Here is a 26,832-nt window from a genome sequence, read left to right as displayed (position 1 = left end):
AAATACGAAGACTATTTACACGGGACAGGACAAACAAAGACACGTCCGACTGCTACGCCATCTTGGATTAACCGGAGGTCTTCCAGAGATTTGAGACTGGGATGGTGGTTCACCTTCCAGCAGGACAATCACCCTAAGCATACTGCTAAAGCAACACTCGAGTGGTTCAAGGGGAAACATTTAAATGTCTTGGAATGGCCTAGTAAAAGCCCAGACCTCAATCCAATTGAGAGTCTGTACACCAGCGGAACCCATCCAACTTGAAGGAGCTGGAGCAGTCTTGCCTTGAAGAATGGGCAAAAATCCCAGTGGCTAGACCTGCCAAGCTTATAGAGACATACCCCAAGAGACTTGCAGCTGTAATTTCTACAAAAGGTGGTTCTACAAAATATTGACTTTGGGGGGGTTGAATAGTTATGCATGTTCAAGTTTTCCGTTTTTTTGTCTAATTTCTTGTTTGTTTCACAGTAAAAACATATCTTGTATCTTCAAAGTGGTAGGCATGTTGTGTAAATCAAATGATACAAACCCCCCAAAAATCCATTTTAATTCCAGGGTGTAAGGCAACAAAATAGGAAAAATGCCAAGAGGGTGAATCATTTCGTAAGCCACTGTAGCTAGATAGTTTACTGCTGTGGCTATTCACCTTAGCTTGGTACACAACAACTTCTGATTGAGAGGAAGCATGAGCACCACCACCAATCAAACTACGCAACTTCCTACAGAAAAAGCCCATTACCATGACAAACTAGCGTAGCCATGTCAGCAAATGACTACAATCTGAACAAACACAAATCTGATTTGGTCAATTGTAACGTGCTGTTTGGACAGTCTGTATTCCAAAACAAAACTGGTTTGATTATTAAGGCCTGCAGTGTGAACAAGGTTTAACAGAAAATGGGTTCAAACCAGGTTCAGACTTCATGGTATGATAAGGGTCTAATAATCATCTCTCTCTGTCCAGGCCTCTGAGGTCAGCCCTGAGGGGAACCTTATGGACTATGGGGTCACCACGGTCGTTATCCGGGTGGTAGACCTAAACAACCACCCCCCCACCTTCTATGGGGAGAATGGACCGCAGAACATGTTTGAGATGACCATGTATGAACACCCTCCAGAGGGAGAGATCATCCGTGGTCTGAAGATCACAGTCAATGATTCTGATCAGGTGAGTTTTTCATAGCGATCTCTTATGGAACGCTGATTGCCTGGCCGACACCAAGGAATTGAACATTCCTTTATTTGAAGTGTACCTACATAAAGAAATTACAACACATCCATAAGCAGTATGATCATTTTATAAACGCTTATGTCAACCACCGCAAGTTTAAATCTCCACTATAAGTGACATTACTCTGACATATATCAACTTAAATATAAACTTCCATTCATCAAATGAATAAACATTTCTGCTTTTTAAGACAGCAGCGTCATACTAGGAAGTAATTATTAATGTGGCTTGCAAAAGCAGCCACACTTTAAATATTGCACTAATTACTTTTTACTTTTTGTTATTATTAATTATTTTACACCATTTAAGCTAGAAACGTCATTCAAAGGTTAAAAATGGGCTGGATTGAGTTGCTTACATACCATTTTTTACATCTTTAATACTTTTTAAACTACACTGAAAAAATATATAAATGCAACATGCAACAGTTACAGTCCTTTTAAGGAAATCAGTCAGTTTAAATAAATTCACTTGGTCGTAATCTATGGATTTCACATCACTGGGTAAACAGATATGCATCTGTTGATGACAGATACTGTACCTTTAAAAAAAGTAGGGGCGTGGATTAGAAACCCAGTCAGTATATGGTGTGAACTGCATTTGTCTCATACAGAGCGAGAAATCTCCTTTGCATAAAGTTGAACAGGCTTTTGATTGTGGCCTGTGGAATGTTGTTTCACTCCTCTTCAATGTCGATACAGAGCATCCCAGATATGCTCAAAGGGTGACATCTCTGGTGAGTATGCAGGCCATGGAACAACTGAGACATTTTCAGCTTCCAGGAATGGTGTACAGATCCTTGCGACATGGGGGCGTGCTATGCTGAAACATGAGGTGATGGCAGTGGATGAATAGCACGACAATGGGCCTCAGGATCTCGTCACGGTATCTCTGTGCAATCAAAGTGCCATCGATAAAATGCAATTGTGTCATTGTCCGTAGCTTATACCTGCCCATACCATAACTGTCTGCCATCTGCCCGGTACAGTTGAAAAAGGGATTAATCCGTGCCAGTGGCCATCGAAGGTGAGCCTTTGCTCACTGAATTCGATTACGACGCTGAACTGCAGTCAGGTAAAGACACTGGTGAGGACGACGACCACGCAGGTGAGGTTCCCTGAGATGGTTTCTGACAGTTTGTGCAGAAATTCTTCAGTTGTGCAAACCCCCAGTTTCATCAGCTGTCTGTGTGGCTGGTCTCAGACGATCCAGCAGATGAAGAAGCCGGATGTTGAGGTCCTGGGCTGGCGTAGTTACACATGGTCTGCAGTTTTGATGCCGGTTGGACGTAATGCAAAATTCTCTTAACGACGAGGAGGCGGCTTATGGTAGAGAAATGAACATTCAAATTATCTGGCAAAAGCTCTGACCACAAATACTCTGACCACAAAAGCTCTGACCACAACCACACAACTACTGACCATGAGTACTGACCAAAGCTACTGACCACACAACTACTAAACACCACAACTAATGACCACAACCACGCAACCTCTGACCACAACCACAAAATGACTGCACTACAGACCACAATACGACCACAGCTACCAACCACACAGCTACTGACCACAACCACGGAACTACTGACCACAACCACGAAACTACTGACCACAACTACAGAACCACACAACTACAAACCACAACTACTGACCACATCTACTGACCACAACCACAGAATTACTGACCACTAAACTACTGAACCACACAATTAATAACCAAAACACCACAACTGTTGACCACAACTACTGACCACAAACACACTACTACTGACCACAACTAATGACCACAACTACTGCTCTGGTCTGCACTAGCTCTGGTCCAGCTCTGGTCCTGGGCGTAGCTAGCTAGCTCTGATTAGCACTAGCTTTGGTCTAGCTCTGGTCTGCACTTTAAATTATAACTAACAAAATGTACATATATTAGCATATAATAACTAACAACAATAATTGTAATTCTTGAACAGTTCAAGTTGGAGACACTAAACCAACTTTCACTTGTTCATGCTATCCTAACTTCAAATTCTTTAATAAAACTTTTAACAACTAAAGTATAACTATATACAGTTGCACACATTTCCAAAAAATAACCCACCAACAGTAACTATTGAAGTTTTCAAGGTAGAGACACCAAACCAACATTCATATGTTCAGGCTATTCAAACTTGTAATGGGTGCGTGTTGGTGGCAGGGAAGTCAGGCGCAGGAGAACGACCTTGGTATAAACGGAGTCGTTTAATAAGTGCTGACCAAACTCCAAACTCCAAAATATATAAAAATAACAAAGTGGGTACAAAAACCCGTCGCACACCAACACATACTAGCACAATCACATACAATAAAACAATCTCCGACAAGGACATGAGGGGAAGCAGCGGGTTAAATACACAACATGTAATTGATGGGATTGGAACCAGGTGTGAAGGAAGACAAGACAAAACCAATGGAAAATGAAAAATGGATCAGTGATGGCTAGAAGGTCGGTGACGTCGAACACCGCCCGAACAAGGAGAGGGACCGACTTCGGCGGAAGTCGTTACAAAACTTTTAATCTACAGTTGCAGTAAAAAGTATGTGAACCCTTTGGAATTACCTTGATTTCTACATAAATTGATCAAAAAATGTGATCTGATCTTCCTTTAGGTTACAACAATAGACAAAACACGGTGTGCTTAAACTAATAACACACAAACAATTATACGTTTTCATGTCTTTATTGAACACACCGTGTAAACATTCACAGTTCAGGATGGAAAAAGAATGTGAACCTTTGGATTTAATAACTGTTTGACCCTTAAAAACATTTTCCAAGCAAGCAGAGGCATCACGAAAGTCAGATATAGCGATAAAATAAATCACTTACCTTTGAAGATCTTCCTCTGTTTGCAATCCAAAGGGTCCCATCTACATCACAAATCATTGTTTTGTTTGATAAAGTCCTTCTTTATATCCCAAAACCTCCCAACAAGTTGGCGCGCTTGACTCAGTAATCCACCGGTTTCCCTCGTTCAAAATGCATACAAATGAATCCCAAGGGTTACCAATAAACTTCGTCCAAACAAGTCAAACAACGTTTCTAATCAATCCTCAGGTAGCCTAATATGGTAATAAACTATAAAATTTAAGACGGAGAATAGTATGTTCATTACCGGAGATAAATAACGAAGTGCACGCCCTCATCTACGCGCGCCACAACACTACAGCCAAAATGGGAGCCACTTAGAAAAACCAAAATTCTAGCTCATTTAAAAAAAAAACAAGCCTGAAACTCTTTCTAAAGACTGTTGACATCTATTGGAAGCCATAGGAACTGCAATCTGGGAGGTATTCAATTGATTTCCCCATAGACAGGCATTTTAAATGGTGTCATCTCCAAAAAAAAGGTTTTCGCCTGCTATATCAGTTCTGTTATACTCACAGATATTATTTAACAGTTTTGGAAACTTTATAATGTTTTCTATGCAATACTACCAATTATATGCATATCCTAGCTTCTAGGCCTGAGTAACAGTCAGTTTACTTTGGGCACCTCATTCATCCAAACTTCCGAATACTGCCCCCTACCCCGAAGAAGTTAAAGTAATGATGGCCTGTCGTTTCTCTTTTTTTATTTGAGCTGTTCTTGCCATAATATGGACTTGGTCTTTTACCAAATAGGGCTATCTTCTGTATACCTCCCATACCTTGTCACAACACAACTGATTGGCTCAAGCCCCGGCCTGTTAGCTATCTGAATTGTTGTGTCTCCAGCTCGCCGAGCTACTCACTGGACCGCTATTATCACTYGGCTACGCATGCCTTTCCCTAATGTCAATATGCCTTGTCCATTGCTGTTTTGGACAGTGATTATTGCCTTATTTCACTGTAGAGCCTCTATCCCTAATCAATAAGCCTTAGCTAAYCCTTTAGTTCCACCTCCCACACATGYGGTGACCTCCTAGACCACCTTCTGCTCCCAGCTGTGCCATGGACACCATATGTGAATTGATTGCCCCCCATCTATCTTCAGAGCTCGTGCTGTTAGGTGACCTAAACAGGCACATGATTAGCCTCACTATTTTCACTTCTGGATGAAAAGCGTGCCCAAAGTAAACTGCGTGCTACTCAGGCCCAGAAGCTAGGATATGCATATAATTGTTTAAAAAAAAATGTTTAAAAAATGTCTGTGAGTATAACAGAACTGATTTGGCAGGCAAAAACCTAAGAAAAATCCATCCAGGAAGTGGATTTTTTTTTTTTTTGTAGTTCTCTATTGAATGTCATTACAGTATCCATTGACTTAGGACTCAAATTGCACTTCCTATGGCTTCCACTAGATGTCAACAGTCTTTAGAAATAGTTTCAGGCTTGTATTCTGAAAAATTAGGGAGTAAGACTACTCTGAATGAGTGGACACTGCAGTGTCCCAGAGCTTTTTCATGCGCACGACCGAGAGTGAGCCTTTCCTGTTTACCTTTTATATTGACGACGTCATTGTACGGTTGAAATATTATCGATTATTTCGGCTAAAAACAACCTGAGGATTGATTATGAACATCGTTTCAAATGTTTCTACAAACTTTACGGACACTATTTGGATTTTTTGTCTGCCTGTTGTGACTGCGTTTGAGCCTGTGGATTTCTGAACAAAACGCGCAAACAAAACTGAGGTTTTTGGATAAGTGATTAATTTTATCTCTATTTCTGACTTTTGTAACTCCTCTACTTGGCTGGTAACTGTTTGTAATGATTTGTCTGCTGGGCGCTGTTCTCAGATAATCGCATGGTATGCTTTCACCGTAAAGCCTTTTTGAAATCTGACACCGTGGTTGGATTATCAAGAAGTTCATCTTTAAACCGATGTATAACACTTGTATGTTTTATTAATTTTTATACTGAGTATTTCTGTTTTTGAATTTGGCGCACTGCAATTTCACTGGATGTTGGCCAGGTGGGACGCTAGTGTCCCACGTACCCTAGTGAGGCTAATCATGTGCCTGTTTAGGTCACCTAACAGCACGAGCTCTGAAGATAGATGGGGGGCAATCAATTCACATATGGTGTCCATGGCACAGCTGGGAGCAGAAGGTGGTCTAGGAGGTCACCRCATGTGTGGGAGGTGGAACTAAAGGRTTAGCTAAGGCTTATTGATTAGGGATAGAGGCTCTACAGTGAAATAAGGCAATAATCACTGTCCAAAACAGCAATGGACAAGGCATATTGACATTAGGGAAAGGCATGCGTAGCCRAGTGATAATAGCGGTCCAGTGAGTAGCTCGGCGAGCTGGAGACACAACAATTCAGATAGCTAACAGGCCGGGGCTTGAGCCAATCAGTTGTGTTGTGACAAGGTATGGGAGGTATACAGAAGATAGCCCTATTCAAAATCCTTCAATCTAAGCTTGATGCCCTCAATCTCACACAAATTATCAATGAACCTACCAGGTACAACCCTAAATCCGTAAACACGGGCACCCTCATAGATATCATACTAATCAACCTGCCCTCCAAATACACCTTTGCTATCTTCAACCAGGATCTCAGCAATCACTGCCCCATTGCCTGCATCCGTAATGGTTCTGCGGTCAAACGACCACCTCTCATCATGGTCAAACGCTCCCTAAAACACTTCAGCGAGCAGGCCTTTCTAATCGACCTGGCCCGGGTATCCTGGAAGGATATTGACCTCATTCCATCAGTAGAGGATGCCTGGTTATTCTTTAAAAGTGGTTTCCTCACCATCTTAAATAAGCATGCCCCATTCAAAAAATGTAGAACCAGGAACAGATATAGCCCTTGGTTCACTCCAGACCTGACTGCCCTTGACCAGCACAAAAACATCCTGTGGCGTACTGCATTAGCATCGACCAGCCCCCGCGATATTCAGCTTTTCAGGGAAGTTAGGAACCAATATACACAGGCAGTTAGGAAAGCAAAGGCTAGCTTTTTTTAACAGAAATTTGCGTCCTGTAGCACAAACTCCAAAAGGATCTGGGACACTGTAAAGTCCATGGAGAATAAGAGCACCTCCTCCCAGCTGCCCACTGCACTGAGGCTAGGAAACACTGTCACCACCGATAAATCCACAATAATTGAGATTTTCAAATCGTTTTTTTCTACGGCTGGCAATGCTTTCCACCTGACTACCCCTACCCCAGTCAACAGCTCTGTAACCCCCACAGCAACTTGCCCAAGCCTCCCCATTTCTCCTTCACCCAAATCCAGATAGCTGATGTTCTGAAAGAGCTGCAAAATTTGGACCCCTACAAATCAGCCGGACTAGACAATCTGGACCCTTTCTTTCCAAAATGATCCGCCAAAATTGTTGTAACCCCTATTACTAGCCTGTTCAACCTCTCTTTTGTATCATCTGAGATCCCCAAAGATTGGAAAGCTGCCATGGTCATCCCCCTCTTCAAAGGTGAGACACTCTAAACCCAAACTGCTACAGACCTATGTCTATCCTACCCTGCCTTTCTAAGGTCTTTGAAAGCCAAGTTAACAAACAGGTCACTGACCATTTCGAATCCCACCGTACCTTCTCCACTATGCAATCTGGTTTCTGAGCTCGTCATGAGTGCACCTCAGCCACGCTCAAGGTCCTAAATTATATCATAACCGCCATCGATAAGAGACAATACGTTGCAGCTCTATTCATCGACTTGGCCAAGGCTTTCTACTCTGTCAATCACCACATTCTTATCGGCAGACTCAACAGCCTTGGTTTCTCAAATGACTGCCTCGCCTTATTCACCAACTACTTCTCAGACAGAGTTCCGTGTGTCAAATCGGAGGGCCTGTTGTCCGGACCTCTGGCAGTCTCTATGGGGGTGCCACAGGGTTCAATCCACGGGCCGACTCTTTTCTCTGTATACATCAATGATATCGCTCTTGCTGCGGGTGATTCTCTGATCCACCTCTACGCAGACGACACCATTCTGTATACTTCTGGCCCTTCTTTGGATACTGTGTTAACTAACCTCAAGACGAGCTTCAATGCCATACAACTCTCCTTCCGTGGCCTCCAACTGCTCTTAAATGCAAGTAAAACTTCAACTGATCGCTGCCCACACCTGCCCGCCCGTCCAGCATCACTACTCTGGACTGTTCTGACTTAGAATATGTGGACAACTACGCAAAAAAGCATCCTTCACTCATGCTGCCAAACATACCCTCATAAAACTGACTATCCTACCGATCCTTGTCTTCGGCGATGTCATCTACAAAATAACACTCTACTCAGCAAATTGGATGCAGTCTATCACAGTGCCATCCGTTTTGTCACCAAAGCTCACTCACTTTGTCACCAAAGCTCACCAAAGCTCACTCACTCAGCTCACTGGTCACCATAGCAGCACCCACCCGTAGCACGCGCTCCAGCAGGTATATTTCACTGGTCACCCCGAAAGCCAATTCCTACTTTTGCCGCCTTTCCTTCCAGTTCTCTGCTGTACATAGCCCATCTGTAATAGCCCATCCAACTACCTCATCCCCATACTGTTATTTATTTATTTGTTTTGCTCCTTTGCACTCCAGTATCTCTACTATCTCTCTATCTATCACTCCAGTGTTTGCTTGCTATATTGTAATTATTTTGCCACCATGGCCTATTCATTGCCTTACCTCCCTTATCCTACCTCATTTGCACACACTGTATATAGACTTTTTCTATTGTATTATTGACTGTATGTTTGTTTATTCCATGTGTAACTCTGTGTTGTTGTTTGTGTCGCACTGCTTTGCTTTATCTTGGCCAGGTCGCAGTTGTAAATGAGAACTTGTTCTCAACTAGCCTACCTGGTTGAATAAAGGTGACATTTAAAAAAAAATTTAATGCAATTAGAAGGAAAGAAATTCCACAAATTAACTTTTAACAAGGCACACCTGTTAAGTGAAATGCATTCCAGGTGACTACCTAATGATGCTGGTTGAGAGAAGTCCAAGTGTGTGCAAAGTTGTCATCAAGGCATAGGGTGGATATTTGAATTATCTCAAATATAAAATATATTTTGATTTGTTTAACACTTTTTTGGTTATTCCTTGATTCCATGTGTGTTATTTTGTCATTTCGATGTTTTCACTATTATTCTACAATGTATAAAATAGTAAAAATACATTTAAAAAATGTATCAACATGAATTAGATTGAGCAATAAAAGCCCCATTTTTATTCCATAGGCTGGGATCCGCACTTTGCAGCTGTTGCAAGAGCACATTTTTCACTGGCTGTCCACTGGTTAAAAAAATTATCGCTGTTAACCTCTCTGGGATCGCTAGCGTCCCACCTCACCAACAGCCAGTGAAATTGCAGGGCGCCAAATTCAAACAACAGAAATCTCATAATTAAAATTCCTCAAACATACAAGTATTTTACACCATTTTAAAGATATACTTCTCGTTAATCCAACCAGTGTCCGATTTCAAAAAGGCTTTACGGCTAAAGCACAACATATCATGATGTTAGGACAGTGCCTAGTCACAGAAAGCATTCATCCATTTTCCAACCAAAGAGAGGTGTCACAAAAAGCAGAAACATAGATAAAATTAATCACTAACCTTTGACATCTTCATCAGATGACACTCCCAGGACTCAATGTTACACAATACATGTATGTTTTGTTCGATAAAGTTCATATTTATATCCAAAAACCTCAGTTTACATTGGCGACATGTTCAGAAATGCCTCCAAAACATCCGGAGAAATTGCAGAGAACCACATCAAATAACAGAAATACTCATCATAAACTTTGATGAAAGATACATGTTTTACATAGAATTAAGCAACCTAAACTTCTTGAATTCAACCATTATTGTGTTCAAATACACATTTAGATTTGTGAACAGCCATACACAACAACCACAATCCGTAAGGTGCAAATAACTAAATGAGACAGCAACAGTGTGATTCAAATCAAATCAAATCAAATTTTATTAGTCACATACACATGGTTAGCAGATGTTAATGCGAGTGTAGCGAAATGCTTGTGCTTCTAGTTCCGACAACGCGCTGTGTAGATATCAATAATAAGTGATATCCGTCTCGCCGCAGACTACACCACTGCTGTCACCCTTACCTCCAAGCATTTATTCAAGTTGCATGATCTTTTGATGCTGACAGCAGTCACACCATTGAAAAACACAGCTTCGACTGTAGCCTACAAAAGCTTATTTCTGCTCTTTTCCCGCAATCCATCAAACCAATTTGGTGTGTTATCATAGTGGTCTCTGACTTGTGGTCAAACTCGCTCAGGTGGAACAAACTTAAACTCCCACCTTTTTTCAATGCTGACTTGAATGTCAGATTTTTTTCACAAACATACTTCTGAATTTAAAAGTAATCCTAGTTTTTTAAAGTATCTGTAATCTGATTACCATATTGTTGCTGGTAACGTAACGGATTACAGTTACCGTTTTTTGTCATTCCTTCCATGTAACGGATTACATGTAATCCGTTACTCCCCATCCTTGACAACAACTCCTGACCACAACTACTAAACACAACTACTGAACACAACCACACAACTACTGAACACAAGCACTGACCACAACTACTGACTACAACCACAACTTCTGACCACAACCACACAATTGCTGACCAGACAACTTCTGAACACGACTGACCATAACGAATGACCGCAACAACTGACCACAAAAACACAGCTACTGACCATATCTACTGAGAACAACTACTGACAACTATTTACCAAACAACTACTGACCACAACCACTGACCACAACCGCACAACTCCTTACCACATGAACACAACTACTGACAACAACTATTGAAAACAAAAACAAAACTACTGACCACAATTACTGACCACCTAAACTACTGACGAACACAACTACAGACCAAAACTACTGACCACATCTCCTGACAACAACTACTGCACACAACCATACAACTACTGACCAAAACGACCAAACTTCTAACCACAACTACTGACCACATATCCTGACAACAACGACTGCCCACAACCACACAACTACTGACCACAACTCCACAACTACTAACCACAACCACAACCACATTAATACAGAACACAACTACTGACCACACTTACTGACCACACAGCTACTGAACCACACAACTATTGAACAAAATGACTGACAACTGACCACCACAACCACTGAACACACCCACCCAACTACTGACCACAACTACTGACCACAACCACAAAATTACCGACAACTGCCACACATCTACTGACCACATAACTACAGACCATAACTACTGACCACAGCTACTGACACAACCACACAGCTACTGAACACTACTACTCACCACAACCCCATAAGTACTGACCAAATCCATACAACTACTCACCACAACTACACAACTACTGAACACAAATACTAAATACTACCAACCGCAATTACTGACTACTGCTATTGAACTATTGAACACAACCATACAACTACTGAACACCACCACACAACCACAACTACTGACCACAACAACGGACAGCAACCACACAACCACTAAACCATATCCATATAACTACTGACCACATAACAACAGACCATGACTACTAACAACAATATGACCACAACTACCGACCTCAACTACTGAACACAACTACTCACACCAAACCTATCATTCACAACTACTGACCACAACCACACATCCACTGACAACAACTACTGACCACAACCACACAACGACTGGCCACAGCCATACAAATATTGACCACTTACCTACTCACCAGCACCCCTACTGACCACTACTGACCACAAGTACTGACTATAACTATTGACCACAACTATTGACCACAACCACACAATTACTGACCACACTTACTGACCACACAACTACTGACCACAATGGCTGACCATAACGTGGGACCACAACAACTGACCACAAAAACATAGCTACTTATCATAACTACTGAGCACTACAACTGCTGACTACCTTTGACCAAACAACTACTGACCACAACTACTGACCACAACCACTGATCACAACCACATAACTACTTACCACAATAACACAACTACTGACAACAACTACTGACCACAAAGCAAATCTACTGACCAGAACTACTGACCCCCAAAACGACTGACATACAAAACCACAGACCAAAACTACCGACCACATCTACTGACCACAACCACACAACTACTAACCACAACCACATGTCTACCGATGACAACCACTGATCTTAACTTCTGACCACAACTACTGACCACAACCACACATATAATAAACACAAACACACAACTACTGACCACAACTACTGACCATAACAAGATAACTACTGACTACACATACTAACCACACCACTACTGACCACAACCACAACCACTGACCACAAACACACAAATATTGACCACAAAGTGAACCTTGGCCCCAGTCTGAGGTCCTGAGTGCTCTGGAGCAGGTTTTCATCAAGGATCTCTCTGTACTTTGCACCGTTCATCTTTCCCTCGATCCTGACTAGTCTCCCAGTCGCTGACGCTGAAAAACATTGCAAAATATTCAAAATGTACACCAATTGCTCATGTTGTAAGCTTGGTTAAGCTGGTGGCATTAGCCCTAATGAATGTCTCTTGGGTTGTGTGCTGCAGGGGTCCAATGCTAAATTCAACCTCAGACTTGTTGGTCCTGGGCGGATGTTACGGGTGGTTCCCCAGACTGTGCTCAATGAGGCCCAGGTAACCATCTTAGTGGAGGACTCTGCTGCCATGGACTATGAGAAATTCCATTTCCTCACCTTCAAGGTCTGTCTGTCTGTCTTTCTGTCTGTCTATCTGTCTGTGTTATAGTTATCTACAAGATCCCACCACACTGCTATCTATTCATTATTCACACATCTGATACCAGTAATGGCTTGATGATAAACAAAATCAATAAAAATCTGAATCTACACAAGAGATTACATAGGGCGCTTTCACATATCCCCTTATGATTTGGATCCTGGAGCATTTGGTACCCTGAACTGTGCTTTAAAGCATGTATGAAACACAAGCTAATCTTGGCTGAAACGAATCCTGGACCTGCGTGAGTAGCGGGTCTAAGATCCAGGACCAGAGTACCAGGTATTCTCACAAACGCTCCAGGAACCGAACAATTGTAGCCAATTTCATATGTGAAAATGCTCATAGTTGTGAAATTCACGTGTGATGCATGTACTGTTTGTTGCTGAGTGGGATGATGAACATCAATATTTTTTATGCATACCAGTAAACGGGTGTGATCGGTCTACAGTGTTCCCTGCAGCATACGCTCAAACCGGTGGGATTCGAATGTCTATTCATGATTGACACAACAGTCCGTTTTAGAGCTGGCCACACATTTTTTTCACAGAAACACTTTGCACAAACAGTCTTTAAAACTGTATTTCCTAAATGTGAGCAGTTTTTGTGGGGATGTAGCTGTTCAGACATTCACAGAAGTAACAACAGCATTCTTATCCAAATCGGAAAATGTAGGCCACCTTAGTCCTAGTGCTGGCTGAGGAAAGAGTGAGCTAACACAAGCGGTCATATTTAGCTAACTCTCAGCTGACAGAATCCATGAAATAAATTTAATAATAGCAATTACTATTTACAATGTATTACATCATGGGTGAACTCATCAGTGATCAAAATAATTGCGTAAAACCTTTTCTAAAAGTCTGAAGTAATTTGATGGTGGCCAGAGTTTGTGCATGCTGCCATGTTTGTTTTTCCGTGACAAGAAAATGTGACAAGATGAGTTGGGTCTGTTTGCAGTATGCATGTTGAGAAGGGGAAATTAGCTAACAAGCAATTAGCTTAGCATTAGCTCATCATATAATCAGTACAACCTTTTTTTAAAGTATTTTAATACACATCACATGCGTCCATTACAATGTATTCAAGAATCGGAATGCGAACACAGCAAGATGGCGCCGGAGAAGAAGGCAGACATTTTACGCTCCCCCAACAGTAATTTTTTACTATTTTTGTACATAATGTTGCCGCTACCGTCTCTTGTGACCGAAAATAACTTCTAGACATCAGGACTGCAATTCCTCACCACGGACTAGCAGAATCCCTTTTCTTCTTTCACGACTCTGACGAGCCCGAGGCGGAGGATATAAGGAACAGGATCAGAGCCCCGTGATCTGCAGGAAGAGGATGCGGAGAAAGAGAGTCCAGAGAGCGGGCTGCCTGCTGAGAAGTCGGAGGTGATCGAATAAACCCCCACTTCCCTCAATTCTGCTAGCAAACATGCAATCTTTGGACAATACAATGGACGAGTTATTGGGAAGATTAAACTACCAACGGGGCATTAAAAACTGTAACATCTTATGCTTCACGGAGTCGTGGCTGAACGACGACAATATCAACATACAGCTGGCTGGTTATACGATGTACCGGCAGGTTAGAACAGTGGCGTCTGGTAAGACAAGGGGTGGCGGTCTATGTATTTTTGTAAACAACAGCTGGTGCTCAATATCTAAGGACGTCTCGAGCTATTGCTCGCCTGAGGTAGAGTTTCTCATGATAAGTTGCAGACCACATTACCTACCGAGAGAGTTTTCATCTATATTCTTTGTAGCTGTTTACATACCACCACAGTCAGAGGCTGGTACTAAGATTGCATTGAATGAGCTGTATTCCGCCATAAGCAAACAAGAAAACGTTCACCCAGAGGCGGCGCTCCTAGTAGCCGGGGACTTTAATGAAGGGAAACGTAAATCAGTTTTACCAAATTTCTATCAGGATATTAAATGTGCAACCAGAGGGAAAATAACTCTGGACCACCTATACTCCACACACAGAGATGCATACAAAGCTCTCCCTCGCCCTCCATTTTGCAAATCTGACCATATTTCCATCCTCTTGATTCCTGCTTAGAATCAAAAATGAAAGCAGGATGCACCAGTGACAAGATCAATAAAAAAAGTGGTCAGATGAAGCAGATGCTAAACTACAGGATGCTAAACACTACTGTTTTGCTAACACAGACTGGAATATGTTCCAGGATTCCTCCAATGGCATTGAGGAGTACACCACATCTGTCATTGGCTTCATCAATAAGTGCACCAATGACGTCGTCCCCACACTGACTGTACGTACTGTGGTATCCCAGGAGGTCTACCCCGGGGGATGGTAATAGAGGGGAGGTACGTGAGGCGACGTTTGCTCCCTCTGCTGGGAATACGGGAGCTGGGCATCCCGACACGGACAGCTCTAAGTTGAGGAAATTAGAGGAAAGTGCCAACCAGCCGTGGAGGCCAAATAAAAGGAGCACGGAGGCACACCGAGGGAGAGAAGCGGGAGAGACTGACTCCAAGCCTCAGTAGAGAAGACGGACCCATCCGCTTCTGTAATGACTTCCGGGGCCTGAACGAGGTCAGTAAATGTGATGCCTACCCCATGCCCCGGGTGGACGAACTGATCGACCGCTTGGGGATGGCGAGATACGTCAGCACCTTCGACCTGACGAAGGGGTACTGGCAGGTGCCACTGGCAGCGGCCTTCCGGGAGAAGACTGCCTTCTCCACCCTGGGGGGGCTATACCACTACCGGGTTCTGCCTTTCGGGCTCCACGGGGCACCAGCGACCTTTCAGCGACTCATGGACCGCGTCCTGCGGCCGCACAGTGAGTACGCCGCTGCTTATCTGGATGACATAGTTGTGCACAGTGACAGCTGGGAGTCACATCTTTGTAGGTTACAGGCCGTGGTGGATGCACTAAGGGATGCAGGTCTGACCACGAACCCCCACAAGTGCAAGCTGGGCTACGTCGAGGTGGAGTACCTGGGCTATCTGATCAGGAGGGCAAATGTCAAACCCCAAGATTGAAAAAAAATTGCTGCCATTAGGGGATGGCCGGTCCCCCGAACCAAGAAGCAGGGGAAGTCATTCCTGGGGTTAGCAGGGTACTACAGTAGATTTGTACATAACTTTGCTGCTATAGCTTCTCCCCTCACATACTTAACAAAGGCACGACTACCCCAGACGGTGTGACGGACGGAGGACATAGAGGCGGGGTTCCAAGCCCTGAAGGATGCGCTATGTTCGCACCCAACACTCGTCACCCCGTACTTCTCAAAAACCTCCTGGTCCAGACAGACGCGTCTGACACAGGGGTAGGAGCCATTTTGTCCCAGAGCAGGAAGGCGAGGAGCACCCCATCATGTATGTCAGCAGGAAACTCCTACCGAGGGAGAATAAAAACTTGATTGTCGAGAAGGAGTGCCTCGCCATGAAGTGGGCACTGGACACCCTCAAGTATTACCTCCTCGGGAGGAAGTTCACCCTGACTACTGACCATGCCCCCTTGTGTGGATGGCAAGAGGTAAGGACACGAATGACCGTGTCACCCGCTGGTTCCTGTCCTTACAGCGATTCTCTTTCTCTGTCATCCACAGGTTGGGGGCCCAGCACGGCAATGCGGACGCCCTATCCTGGAGGGATGCAAACCTATCCCTTAGCATACCTCCCTCCCAGTCAGGCTTCCCAGGAAGTCTACCCCGGGGGATGTAAATAGAGGGGAGGTACGTGAGGCGACATTGGCTCCCTCTGCTGGGAATATGGGAGCTGGGAACCCCGACACGGACAGCTCTAAGTGGAGGTAATTAGAAGAAAGTGCCAACCAGCCATGGAGGCCAAATAAAAGGAGCACGGTGGCACACCGTGATAGCGAACGGGGAGAGACCGACACCAAGCCACAGTAGAAAAGAAGGACCAGGCTAAACCTAAGTGATTTTCTTTGTTATGTTTAATTTCTGTCTTGGTAAAGTTGTTTCTGCAGACTAAAACCTCCCTGTCTCTGTGTCAATTTCTCCACGCTCAACCCAACACCCCATAGTTTACCACAGTACATACCCCAACCAGAAGCCATGGATTACAGGCAGCATCCGCACTGAGCTAAAGGCTAGAGCTGCTGCTTTCAAGGAGTGGGACTCTAAACCCGGAAGCTTATAAGAAATCCCACTACGCTCTCTGTATGCCCTCCGATGAACCATCAAACAGGAAAAGCATCAATACAGGACTAAGAACAAGTTGTACTACACCGGCTCTGACGCTCGTTGGATGTGGCAGGGCCTGCAAACCATTACAGACTACAAAGGGAAGCACTGCCGAGAGCTGCCCAGTGACACATGCCTACCGGACGAGCTAAACTACTTCTATACTCGCTTCGAGGCAAATAACAATGAAACATGCATGAGAGCACCAGCTGTGCCAGAAGACTGTGTGATCACCCTCTCTGCAGCCAATGTGAGTAAGACCTTTAGACAGGTCAACATTCACAAGGCCACAGGGCCAGACAGATTACCAGGACGTGTACTGCGAGCATGCGTTGCCCAACTAGCAAGTGTCTTCACTGACATTTTCAACCTCTCCCTGTCCGAGTATGTAATACCAACATGTTTTAACTATGTTTAATTATTATGATGATTAAATTAATCCTGAACAATTGACTCATTCGCAATCTTGGGGCACCACAGAAAAAGTTTATTTAACGAGTTACCGTTTTCCAAGTTAACTATTAAAGATATAAATACCTCTTACATTTCAGTCATCAATCTGTCATTAATAAATTGTTTACCTTTTATGAGTCTCATTCCAAATGTCGCAAACTCTTGGAAATCTGCATGAACCCTAGCATAAATTATGAATCAGCGATATACCAATTCGCATCAAAACTTCTCTGGGATAGGTGGGACGCTGGCGTCCCACTTGGGCAAAATCCAGAAAAAATGTAGCGCGCCATATTCAAATATATTACTATAAAAATCAATCTTTCATGAAATCACACATGAAAGACACCAAATTAAAGATACACATGTTGTGAATCCAGCCAACATGTCTGATTTCAAAAAGGATTTACAGGGAAAGCACACCAAACAATTATGTTAGCTCAGTACATAGCCACAGAAAAACACAGCCATTTTCCCAGCAAAAGATAGTAGTCACAAAAAGCAGAAATAGAGATCAAATTAATCACTAACCTTTGATGATCTTCATCAGATGACACTCATAGGACATCATGTTACACAATACATTTATGTTTTGTTTGATAATGTGCATATTTATATCCACAAATCTCGGTTTACATTGGCGCCATGTTCAGAAATGCCTCCAAAATATCCGGAGTAATTGCAGAGAGCCATGTCAAATAACAGAAATACTCATCATAAACTTTGATGAAAGATACATGTTTTACACAGAATTAAAGATACACTTGTTCTTAATGCAACCGCTGTGTCAGATTTAAAAAAAACTTTAAGTAAAAAGCACACCATGCAATAATCTGAGACGGCGCTCAGATTTAACAACATTTCTCCGCTATGTTGGAGTCAACAGCAATACGAAATTACATTAAACCTCCTTTTTGTTTGCGAGTTTTGTCCAGTAATCCGAATGCTTAAAGTCCAGACGAAAAGTTTTTAAAAAGTACAATAAAAGTTAGTAGAAACATGCCAAACGATGTTTTAAATCAATCCTCCGGTTGTTTTTGTCATAAATAATCAATAATATTTCAACCGGACAAAAGCTTCATCAATAGGAAAGGAGAAACAAGAAAGGCGCGTTCCCGATCAGGCGCATGGCTGATGTCTGGAAATTTCCACTGGCCTCTGATTGAAAGTGCTGTATCTCCCTCATTTTTCCGAGTAAAAGCCTGAAACAATGCCTAAAGACTGGCCACATGTAGAGGAAACCACAGCGCTTGTGAACTGGGTCCAATGGAAAAACAGCCTTTCAAAATAATAGTACTTCCTGGATGGATTTTCCTCGGGTTTTTGCCTGCCATATCAGTTCTGTTATACTCACAGACATTATTCTAACAGAAAGGAGCAGCACAGGGTCATTCTTACAGCATTACCCATGTAGCAGTTTAGGGGTTCTTGCTCAAGGCCACAATGACAGTATTGGATCGCACCAGCCCTGGGTGTAGTATCTTTCAAATACATTAGATAGCTGTTCTTGATTAAGCTTGACTGGCACAGTAAAATCAATGCAATAATCCCAGTTGCCCATCTGACAGTCCATTGTTATGTGGTAGAAAGCAATCTTAGCTGAGGTCTGAAGACTTTCTAATGCTAATGCTAATGCTTAGCCTTAATTTCAGCAGGCTAACACAATATTGTGGTGTGAAGGAGTCCTGGGCTTGAACCCCCGTCAGTAACACCAACAACCACTCCCAACAGATTTTCCGAATAAAATATATTTTTGTTCTATAATGAAAAGGGACTTACAGTTGAAGTCGGAACTTTACGTACACCTTAGCCAAACACCTTTATACTCAGTTTTTCACAATTTCTGACATTTAATCCCAGTAAAAATCCCCTGTTGTAGGTCAGTTAGGATCACCACTTTATTTTAAGAATGTGAAATGTCAGAATAATAGTAGAGAGAATGATTTATTTCAGCTTTTATTTCTTTCATCACATTCCCAGTGGGTGAGAAGTTTACATACACCCAATAAGTATTTGGTAACATTGCCTTTAAATTGTTGAACTTGGGTCAAAGGTTTCGGGTAGCCTTCCACAAGCTTCCCGCAATAAGTTGGGTGAATTTTGGCCCATTCCTCCTGACAGAGCTGGTGTAACTGAGTCAGGTTTGTAGGCCTCCTTGCTCACACACAATTTTTCAGTTCTGCCCACAAATTTTCTATAGGATTGAGGTCAGGGCTTTGTGATGGCCACTCCAATACCTTGACTTTGTTGTCTTAAGCCGTTTTGCCAGATCTTTGGAAGTATGCTTGGTGTCATTGTCCATTTGGAAGATCCATTTGCAACCAAGCTTTAACTTCCTGACTGTTGTCTTGAGATGTAGCTTCAATACATCCACATAATTTTCCCTCCTCATAATCTCATCTATTTTGTGAAGTGCACCAGTCCCTACTGCAGCAAAGCACCCCCACAACATGATGCTGCCACCCCCGTGCTTCACGGTTGGGATGGTGTTCTTCGGCTTGCAAGCCTCCTCCTTTTTCCTCCAAACATAATGATGGTCATTGTGGCCAAACAGTTCTATTTTTGTTTAATCAGACCAGAAGACATTTCTCCAAAAAGTACGATCTTTGTCCCCATTTTCAGTTCAAACTGTAGTCTTGCTTTTTTATGGTGGTTTTGGAGCAGTGGCTTCTTCCTTGCTGAGCGGCCTTTCAGGATACGTCGATATAGGACTTGTTTTACTGTGGATACAGATACTTTTGTACCTATTTCCTCCAGCATCTTCACAAGGTCCTTTGCTGTTGTTCTGGGATTGATTTGTACTTTTCGCACCAAAGTACATTCATCTCTAGGAGACAGAATGCGTCGTCTTCCTGATCGGTATGACGGCTGTGTGGTCCCATGGTGTTTATACTTGCGTACAATTGTTTGTACAGATGAACGTGGTACCTTCAGGCGTCTGGAACTTGCTCCCAAGGATGAAACCGACTTGTGGAGGTATACAATTGTTTTTGGCTGATGTCTTTTGATTTTCCCACGATGTAAAGCGAAGAGGCACTGAGTTTGAAGGTAGGCCTTGAAATAAATCAACAGCTACACCTCCAATTTACTCAAATTATGTAAATTAGCCTATCAGAAGCTTCTAAAGCCACGCCATAATTCTCTGGAATTTTCAGTCAACTCTGCGTATGTAAACATCTGACCCACTGGAATGTTGATACAGTGAATTATAAGTGAAATAATCTGTCTGTAAACAACTGTTGGAAAAATGACTTGTGTCGCACAAAGTAGATGTCATAACCGACTTGCCAAAACTATAGTTTGTTTACAAGAAATTTGTGGAGTGGTTGAAAAATGAGTTTTTTATTGACTACAACCTAAGTGTATGTAAACTGCCGAATTCAGCTGTATATTTAGAAGACCTCTTATGAGATGTTGTGAATATAATTAATGTGGTATGAATGATCCTGCAATATTCATAAAAGTGTCATAATTGGTTTCAAAAAGGTGTGTCTTACAGTGGCTTGCGAAAGAATTAAACCGAAATGGCATTTTTCCTATTTTGTTGCATTACAACCTGGAATTAAAATAGATTTTTGGGGAGTTTGTATCATTTTATTTACACAACATGCCTAACACTTTGAAAATGCAAAATATATATTTTCGAGCTTTCATAACTATTCACCCCCCGTAAAGTCAATACTTTGTAGAGCCCGTCTCTTGGGGTATATCTCTATAAGCTTGGCACATCTAGCCACTGGGATTTTTGCCCATTCTTCAAGTCAAAACTGCTCCAGCCCCTTCAAGTTGGATGGGTTCTGCTGGTGTACAGCAATTTTTAAGTCATACCACAGATCCTCAATTGAATTTAGGTCTGGCCTTTGACTAGGCCATTCCAAGACATTTAAATGTTTCCCCTTAAACCACTGGACTGTTGCATTAGCAGTATGCTATGGTTATTGCCCTACTGGGAGGTGAACCTCCATCCCAGCCTCAAATCTCTCGAAGACTGAAACAGGTTTCCCTCAAGAATTACCCTGTATTTAGCGCCGTCCATCACTCTTTCAATTCTGACCAGTTTCCCAGTCCCTGCCGATGGAAAAACATCCCCACAGCATGATGCTGCCACCACCATGCTTCACTGTGGGGATGGTATTCTCGAGGTGATGAGAGGTGTTGGGTTTGCGCCAGACGTAGCGTTTTCCTTGATGGCCAAAAAGCTACATTTTAGTCTCATCTGACCAGAGTACCTTCTTCCATTTCTTTGGAGAGACTCCCATATGCCTTTTGGTGAACACCAAACGTGGTTTCTTATTTTTTTCTTTCAGAAATTGCGGTCCTATGGACAGATTCTCCAATCTCCGATGTGGAGCTTTGCAGCTCCTTCTTTGTTCATTTCATTTCACCAATTTGGCCTATTTTGTGTTTGTCCATTACATGAAATCCAAATAAAAATATGTTTAATTTACAGGTTGTAATGCAGAAAAATAGGAAAAACGCCAACGGGGGATGAATACTTTTGCAAGGCACTTTTTGTATACCTCTTCATATGAAGTATGAATGACTAAGGGAATGCCAAACTTGTGTGACTGACAATTTTATTCTCTTAGCTTCTTGCCGTGGAGATGGACACACCAGAAAGATTCAGCGCCACAGCGGACATCGTCATACATCTTCTCGACACCAACGACAATGCTCCCAAGTTCTCTTCCGTTTACTACATCGCCAGAATTCCAGAAAACTCTCCCGGCAACTCCAATGTTGTGTCTGTGACCGTAAGTCTCACCCCATTCCCATTCTATCCCACCTAAAAAATACATCCCAAAGCCCATGTACGTCATTCACTCGAGGCGGAGGCATTGAGATTTGTGCAAAATTATGAATTGAGACATCTATTCTCTAAATATTGGGTTAGAATAATATGTAAAAACATGTAGATAAAGCAAGGGGAGGTAAACTGCCAGATGGCTCTCACTTTAATTTTGTTTTGTAGTACAGTGCCTTGCAAAAGTATTAATCCCCCTTGGCGTTTTTCCTATTTTGTTGCATTACAACCTGTAATTTAAACTCCGACCATGTCCTTTTTGCCTCCATGGATCAACTTACCTTTTTCTGCCTGTTCCCATAAGCATTTGCCGATTGGCGTGTAGGCTATTTGGCACGCGTACAGTTAGGCATGCCAAAAAAACGATAGGTCTACAACACATATTGTAAATGGCTCCTAGCTTCCCATGCAGAGGCTACTTTCAGTCCCTAACACTGAAACGAAATAATATAAAAACGAAATTGAAATGTTTTTATGCAACACGAAACTAAATAAAAACAACTAAATCACCTCTGAAAACAAACTGAAACTAAATTGAATTTCAAATAAAAATCTAAAAACTAATAGAAATAAAAACAAATGTAAAATCCCAAAACTATAATAACCTTGCTTTACAGTGTAGGTGACCTCATGTTATTGTCTACCTTGATTAGCGGATTTAGGCGTCAACACTGTTTCTACTCATTCCTTTCAGGATATGGAATTGAAAGAAACGAATTGAGAAATCATTATCGAAACTCAGAGGGAATATTTATTTTAATTCAATGCTAATTGTTTTAATCTGTCAAGAAACGTTGGTGTCTAATCAAATACATGTCTTGTTTTGTGTTCTTTGTCTCTCTCTGTCTCTCTCTCTCACACACATAGGCAACAGATCCAGATTCAGGCTTTTGGGGAGAAGTCAAGTACTCAATCTACGGCTCAGGGGCTGACTTGTAAGTAGTCTCTCTCAATCTCTCTCTCATATATACAGTATATATATATCCGTGGAGTGATTGTCAATAAAGAGCCAGGGATTCAGTAGATATACTAGTTGTTGAGGATCCAGCTGACCAGAATAAACCCCTTACGTGACATTATCAGTGGGCGATGTAAACTATTTATCAATACGGAGAAGAATACACCCAGGCTCACCACACAAAATGGCCCTTGTCTGTGATGAAAATGACAACGAAGTAGAGGGTTATTTTATTATAGGAACATCTAAGATTTTGCCAAAAGAGTGTTAATAAATAGATAAATAAACAAAAATAAATGAACACTTGTGGTTATGCTGAATCAATGATGATGAAACAAATAATGTATGTAAAATGAACCTGATCTAAAAGTAATGGTTCACTTTGAGGCAAACTCAAATTCAACCAGTATGTTAAACAATAAGGTGCTGGCAGAGATGCTATCTATGAGTGAGCACTAAAGTAGATACCTCACTGTAAGCTGTGGATAATTGCAGTGGCATTACATTTCCATGATTCTCTTTTTATAATTGAACATACCTCCTTAATTGTGCATTCACATAAGCTTACTGGCCTTTCTGAGGATTTGCTTGTATTTTCATTCTGCTCTCTTTTATTAGATTTCAAACAGAGTCCAGTGTAAAACAAATGGCAAAATACTAAAAAGTAATTGAAATACATATTTCAAATACATGTAACAGAAATACTGCCCATCTCTGTCCTAAGCTTTGTAAATTCCTGTAACATTTTACCCCCACTTAACACAAGAATCGCCATAGGCCAACAGGCATTGACATTTGTTTTGTAAATAAAAATAATCGCCCCCCCCCAAAAGAGCAATGTCCTGCTCCTTCCCTGACTTTTCCTAAATGTTTGTATTTTACACTGCTCATTTGTCAGAATTTTGAAATCACAAACCTATTTAGAGCCTTTTACCTGTTTTTTTTCACACCGATTCCAAACCGAGCCCGTCAAGACAATGTGCTGTAGGACATTGGTACCCAGCCAGGCTCCAAGACAATGTGCTGTAGGACGTTGGTACCCAGCCAGGCTCCAAGACAATGTGCTGTAGGACGTTGGTACCCAGCCAGGCTCCAAGACAATGTGCTGTAGGACGTTGGTACCCATCCAGGCTCCAAGACAATGTGCTGTAGGACGTTGGTACCCAGCCAGGCTCCAAGACAATGTGCTGTAGGACGTTGGGACCCACCAGCTCCAAGACAATGTGCTGTAGGACGTTGGTACCCAGCCAGGCTCCAAGACAATGTGCTGTAGGACTTTGGTACCCAGCCAGGCTCCAAGACAATGTGCTGTAGGACGTTGGTACCCAGCCAGGCTCCAAGACAATGTGCTGTAGGACGTTGGTACCCAGCCAGGCTCCAAGACAATGTGCTGTAGGACGTTGGTACCCAGCCAGGCTCCAAGACAATGTGCTGTAGGATGTTGGTACCCAGCCAGGCTCCAAGACAATGTGCTGTAGGACGTTGGTACCCAGCCAGGCTCCAAGACAATGTGCTGTAGGACGTTGGTACCCAGCCAGGCTCCAAGACAATGTGCTGTTGGACGTTGGTACCCAGCCAGCTCCAAGACAATGTGCTGTAGGACTTGGTACCCAGCCAGGCTCCAAGACAATGTGCTGTTAGGACGTTGGTACCCAGCCAGGCTCCAAGACAATGTGCTGTAGGACGTTGGTACCCACCAGGCTCCAAAGACAATGTGCTGTAGGACGTTGGTACCCAGCCAGGCTCCAAGACAATTGTGCTGTTAATGTTGGTACCCAGCCAGGCTCCAAGACAATGTGCTGTAGGACGTTGGTACCCAGCCAGGCTCCAAGACAATGTGCTTAGGACGTTGGTACCCAGCCCGTCAAGACAATGTGCTGTTGGACGTTTCGTACCCAGCCAGGCTCCAAGACAATGTGCTGTAGGACGTTTGGTACCCAGCCAGGCTCCAAGACAATGTGCTGTAGGACGTTGGTACCCAGCCAGGCTCCAAGACAATGTGCTGTAGGACGTTGGTACCCACCCGTCAAGACAATGTGCTGTTGGACGTTGGTACCCAGCCAGGCGCTCTCTTTACTCACTGAAAGAATGACAAATAGATGAATGGGTAATAATTAAGCACTTTACTTTAAAATGGAATTTAAATAAGGTCTAACTGAATGATAAGGAAGGTGAAGAGGTTGATTTAATTTAGAAAGACAATAGTGTAATCATGAGTTTGTGTTATGCCTATTTAGCTTTGGCACTCATGTTTGTATAAATTCATTTGACCGTGCGCCTTGCATGTTGATATCATTTTCTTTTACGTTTTACTTTGTATAAAGAAGCTGTTACTGGACTGTTTCATTTACTATAACTCTATTACTAATCTAATTTATTGTAAGAGAAACTAAAACATGGTACTTATTGCAGTAAGCCTTTAGAATAATGAACAACATATTCTTCACTCTATCCGAGTTGATGAGCGAGAGGAAGCAAACGATGCCATCCCAGTGAATGAATGACATATGGATGAATGGGCGATAATTGTGCACATTACTTCACAGTCAAATATAAATGAGGCTTAACTGAATTATAAGGAGGGTGAAGAAGGTTGATTTAATTTAGAACATGGAGTTTGTGTAATGATTAGTTTGTGTTAAGCCTATTTATCATTGTTGGCGCTCATGTTAATAATTTGACCGAATGATACCATTCTCTTTTACATTTTATTTTGTCATTCAAAATTCTAAAGGCGCTCGCACATCTGAGCTATCTTTGTTGCAGGTGCATGGTAACAATTGAATAACATGAGAAAAAAGGAAGAAACCCACACAAAGCTCTGACGAAGGCCTGGAGACCGATACGTAAAAGTTAATAAAGAGCAGCTATACTAGCAAGAGCTGTGTGCAGGTGTCTTCTTTTTTGTCACATTTTACTACTTAAATTAGCTGTTACGGGACTGTTTTATTTATTAAGAATCACATTTATTGTAAGGGAAACGAAAACATGTTACGTGTTGCAGTACGCCTTTAGAATAATGAAAAACATATGTTTGACTCTTTCTAAGTTGATGAGCGGGAAATCAAACGATGCCAGTCAGCCTGCACAGCCGGCCCATCGAAACTAATTTCACACATAATAAGAGTTAGCCAATAGATACGATTCAAATGACAATAGTCTGATGAGTGACAATATTATCAGATGGTTACATCTTGTAATTGACAGATTCAGGGAAAGGAACATCACTTTATCAAATCCTCCTTCAGAGTCACATGCAGGTAAAATGTTTTGACTTCTATATAGTATCAGAAAGAGCATATTCTGCAGTTTCTTTTACACTTACCTTTATCAAATAACTCTCAAAATTCAAAAGGTGCAGTTCTATTTCCAAATTTCACTTTTTCCAAGAATATCTGCTCTCCATGTGTTCAGCACATGACCACTGACATGGTAGCATTGCTCTGGCTGCTAACCAGATTAGTAACA

The 26,832-nt window shown here is 42.3% G+C and overlaps 1 protein-coding gene across 1 annotated transcript in view; it reads left to right on the top strand.

Annotated features, from left to right (window-relative positions):
- LOC112080834 (cadherin-related family member 1a) overlaps positions 1–26,832 on the top strand; it is an 86,553-nt gene that overhangs the window by 33,858 nt on the left and 25,863 nt on the right. Inside the window, exons 11-14 of the mRNA XM_024146769.2 lie at positions 965–1,168; positions 12,774–12,926; positions 22,192–22,356; positions 23,274–23,341. Coding sequence (XP_024002537.1) covers positions 965–1,168; positions 12,774–12,926; positions 22,192–22,356; positions 23,274–23,341 — 590 coding nt within the window. The remainder of the gene's footprint in view (positions 1–964; positions 1,169–12,773; positions 12,927–22,191; positions 22,357–23,273; positions 23,342–26,832) is intronic.

The sequence above is a fragment of the Salvelinus sp. IW2-2015 genome, unplaced genomic scaffold, assembly GCF_002910315.2.
Source record: "Salvelinus sp. IW2-2015 unplaced genomic scaffold, ASM291031v2 Un_scaffold16525, whole genome shotgun sequence".
Taxonomy (NCBI): Eukaryota; Metazoa; Chordata; class Actinopteri; order Salmoniformes; family Salmonidae; genus Salvelinus; species Salvelinus sp. IW2-2015.
This window is presented reverse-complemented; position numbering and strand designations above follow the sequence as displayed.